This window comes from Sitodiplosis mosellana, unplaced genomic scaffold (assembly GCF_009176505.1).
Source record: "Sitodiplosis mosellana isolate CC-2019 unplaced genomic scaffold, AAFC_SMos_1.0 Smas_scaffold_5176, whole genome shotgun sequence".
NCBI lineage: Eukaryota > Metazoa > Arthropoda > Insecta > Diptera > Cecidomyiidae > Sitodiplosis > Sitodiplosis mosellana.
Window position 1 is genome coordinate 6,957 of NW_022600418.1, and position 3,813 is coordinate 10,769.

General features: G+C 36.3%; 1 protein-coding gene across 3 annotated transcripts; it reads right to left on the reverse strand.

The window, feature by feature from the left end:
• Positions 1–241: 241 nt before the first annotated feature.
• On the reverse strand, positions 242–2,919 carry LOC129572535 (uncharacterized). Of its 3 annotated transcripts, XM_055452506.1 has the most exons (4): positions 1,303–2,919; positions 1,169–1,231; positions 779–1,107; positions 242–427 (listed from the first exon to the last, which is right to left on the reverse strand). In XM_055452506.1, exons 1-3 carry the CDS (start codon positions 1,376–1,378, stop codon positions 794–796), a joined length of 453 nt encoding a protein of 150 aa, XP_055308481.1. In that variant the 5' UTR covers positions 1,379–2,919; the 3' UTR covers positions 242–427; positions 779–793. The 3 variants fall into 3 exon arrangements, with proteins under 3 accessions (XP_055308481.1, XP_055308482.1, XP_055308480.1); XM_055452507.1 differs by having other exon boundaries at positions 242–1,107; positions 1,169–1,228; XM_055452505.1 differs by having other exon boundaries at positions 242–1,107.
• Positions 2,920–3,813: the final 894 nt, after the last annotated feature.

Consider the following 3,813-nt stretch of genomic DNA (forward strand, 5'->3'; position numbering starts at 1 on the left):
GCAAAACGGAGTATGCAAGGAACTCGTCATTCATATGGGCATGTAGAGCGTTCAACTTTGCAGCACTTTTTATCGATCCAACAATTTCGACATGGGAATTTAAATCAAAGCTTGTGAGACTGCCTGACGATTGTTTTGAACGATTGAACATGCTGAGGTGAAAGATAAGGTGCTGATGAGGGGAATTTTTGTTTTTGGCGATTTCTTTTTATCAAGGAAAAATGAAATCACCAATCCAGGTTATAATTTTGTAATTTATTTATGATATAAAAAGCTTATGGAATACTCTGTTCACAGAAACTTGGGGTGAGACGAGAGATTGACGTGTGATGCCTCAGGGTGGCGGAGCGACACGAGAGTACTATGGAATCCAGCTGTGATAACAAGTGTATGGCCGGGAACCAACGCGAGTGCTGTGACGAAGTGACTGGAAACAAATTCCGTCAAATACCAAACGAACCAAAATAATATTTATAATTGATTAATAGTTTATATACTGTACATTTTGACTTGATTTTGAGACCGAAATTTAAATTTGATTCACAATTTTGTGTTTTTGACTTGTTTTTTTTTTAATTTGAAAAACTGAAAATTTTTTGCTAAACTTTGCGATTTACACATTTTTGTAAATATTTGGAATTTGGAATTATTATTTAGATTGAAATTGTGATAATATTTTGGAAATTGTATTGAATTTAGAAAATTGTATTTGAATGTCGGCTTGTTTTTGAGTAGACAATAAAAGCTATTATTAATGATTTATCTTTGCTTCGCGCACCAATTTCGTTTGTTGCTAACAATTCAGCTTGTTTACATTCTTTGTGATAAGACGTCGCAAAGTGATCAGCAACAGATTCGCTCGATAGTGCGTGCCAGATTCCAATGTAATAGCTGGTGGTTTGTTGTTTGCACACATGCGTCGAACAATAGCAGGAAATTTCACACAAACCTTGCAATTGATATTACGCTGAACACCACTTGTTTGTTGAACTTGAAATGATTTTATGCATGTGTCATATTCGCGTTCATATTCTTCGGTTTCGAGTTCAGGCAATTCAGACGAGTTTTGTGTTTTTTTATTATCAACACTCGGTGCGGGTTCGATTTCTGAATGTAAACATGCAAAGCAATTAAATCGATGATGAATCACTGTAAATAAACAACTTACGTTCGGCATTTGCGGCTTCTGTATCTGGCTTATCGCTGTGAGTTTCATGTGAAACGTTTTCTGCTGTTGAATAGCGATAATCGAAATTAAATTCACTACCGAAAAATCATCACAAAAGAACAAACTATACTTACGATTTCCTTCGTCTGTTTTTTCCTTTTGCACAAAAAATCTTTTTATACCTTTAATTTTGTCACTATTTTGCGACATTTCTTAAACTTAGTCTTAACAAGTACGAAACAATTATGAAATTCAAAAAAGCTACTGAAATAAATTGTCAAATGTTTGAGATTAACAATAACAAACTTGCGTCGAATAACACTTGTGTCGCGACTCAAAGCACCGTTAGTAATAATTACAGCATCGTGACAATACTTGCAGCTACTTGCTCAGTATTCAGTACCTCAATACATATGAAAATTATGCCAATAATTATTCGATCAAAATTTAGAGTTTTTGCTGTGTGAGACAATGCTCGATGCACAGTTTTCTATACATAAACATAATTCATGACAATACAAAAATACAATTACAGCAACGATTTTCGCTGATATGCAGCACTTCGTACTCAATACATTTATATTATTCATGTGAAAATCATACCTAATATCGATCAAAGGGAACTCACACATTTGATTTGCGCGCGACTTATTGTCTGTATTTGTTCAGTTTGGCAGTTCTGAAATGATGAGCTTGGAATGAAAATGAGACTTTCGTTGCTCAATACACAGATACGAAACAAAAATAAAGCAATCCATTAAAATGGAACATGGAAAAGAAATCCGTAAGAATGAAACATAGTATGTGCCGTTTTAAGTATTTCGCTTTGCGGTGTTCCGTTTTGATAGATTTTTTGTCTGCAGTGTCGTTATGAACGAGTCCTCTCGCATTGTTTCATATGAATGGATCTGTATCACATTGTTTCGTTACTCGAATATTTTTTTCGTGTGTTTCATTTCAATTGATTCCCGAGCTATTGATGACATCACTCGCATTTATCACATGATGCAAATTAAGTGATAAGGAAACCGAATTTCGATGTAGCGATAACACCAATGGATTGGGCAAAAAAAAATACTATATGAGAATCGAAAAAAAAAAATTTACTTTTTTTTCGATTTTTGCCTGTGTTGGACCGTCTACATGGGAAGTTTGTATGAAAACCTCGGAGCGCCGCTGCTATTGCGTTGGCTTCTATGGCCAAAAGTACACATGGAAATATCTCGAAAACGGCTGGCTAAATCGAAAAAATGGACCATGGTGTCACTCCCTAAAGGGAGTGTTAACACCCGGCTGGTTTGATAGCCAAGAATACAAAGCCGGTGGAATTTGGGCTGATCCATGGATTCTCAGGATTCGACCTGATTCTAGCACTTCCATTTCTTTCCGTCGTGGTGAAATTCCATACAAAACATAGGGAATATGACTTTACAGATGCACATAAAAAAGGAAGCACTGGAACCTGGTCAAATCCTGAGAATCCATGGATCAGCTGAAATTTCACCGGATTTGTATTCTAGGCCATCAAACCAGCCGGGTGTTTGCACTCCCTTTGGGAATGACATCACGGTCCATTTTGCCGATTTACCCAGCCGTTTTCGAGATATTTCCATGCGTAAATATTTAATAATATTATATTCAATTGCATTGGCCTATATGGAAGACAATCGAGCGCCGAAAACTTATGCTGTTTCGCTCACACTTATGTGCAATTTTTACTCGTATTACAAGCTGTTGTATTACGAACAACAGAGCCGCTCGCTTCGTTTCTGTTGAAAAACATTGAAAAACAGAAGCACACAAACACAAACACGAACAAGATTGAACATGTTTCGCTTTACAAGAGATTATGAATGAACGTAATGAAGAGTTAGTGCCTTACAATATTGAGTGTGCTATATTTGTATCAGGGATGGCATGTCAAAAACCTCGTTTCAAATTTGACATGTTTTTGACGTCAAAAACCTGATGTCAAATACCTAATTAAAACATGAGTATTTGACATGCATTGTCAAAAACTCCAAAGAGGGCTTTTCTGTACAATTTCACGAAGAAAAAAAAGAGGAAAATACAATAGTTTTGTGAAAAAAATAGGGAAAGTTCGAGTTTATTTTTGAATTGTGTTATTTTTACGTAAAAATGATCATTTTGTTTGGATAAAAAATCTTCGGTTTTATTCATCTTGATCACTCTCATCATCGGTTCCGAATTGCTCCCCTTCCATTTCAAAGTCCTCGTCGTCATCTTCGATAATTTCGTCAGTTGTGCGCAACGTGAAATAGGTGTTCACGAGTTTTTTGGATGTTTCGGTCGATAGTCGGTTTCTAATGTCATTGTGCACAAATGCCCAGTTGGAGAATAACCTTTCAAGCTGTGCAGTGGATGCGGGAATTTTCAAGTAATCCAGAGCGAATGTAGCCAACTTTCCATGACCCAATTGGTCGGCGAAGTGCCAGAACGCTTTTGGTGAAACGATTTTCTGCGGAACACCGCAAAGCGAAATACTTAAAACGGCACATGCTATGTTTCATTCTTACGGATTTCTTTTCCATGTTCCATTTTAATGGATTGCTTTATTTTTGTTTCGTATCTGTGTATTGAGCGACGAAAGTCTCATTTTCATTTCAACCGCATCAAATCTTGGC

What these genes read in the sequence shown, in the direction of transcription:
- LOC129572535 (XM_055452506.1), bottom strand. Translation starts at nt 1,378, where the DNA reads ATGTCGCAAAATAGTGACAAAATTAAAGGTATAAAAAGATTTTTTGTG. An exon ending in AAAAACAGACGAAGGAAATC is followed by an intron (nt 1,232 to 1,302) that starts GTAAGTATAGTT and finishes GCTATTCAACAG; the next exon opens with CAGAAAACGTTTCACATGAA. An exon ending in AGAAGCCGCAAATGCCGAAC is followed by an intron (nt 1,108 to 1,168) that starts GTAAGTTGTTTA and finishes GTTTACATTCAG; the next exon opens with AAATCGAACCCGCACCGAGT.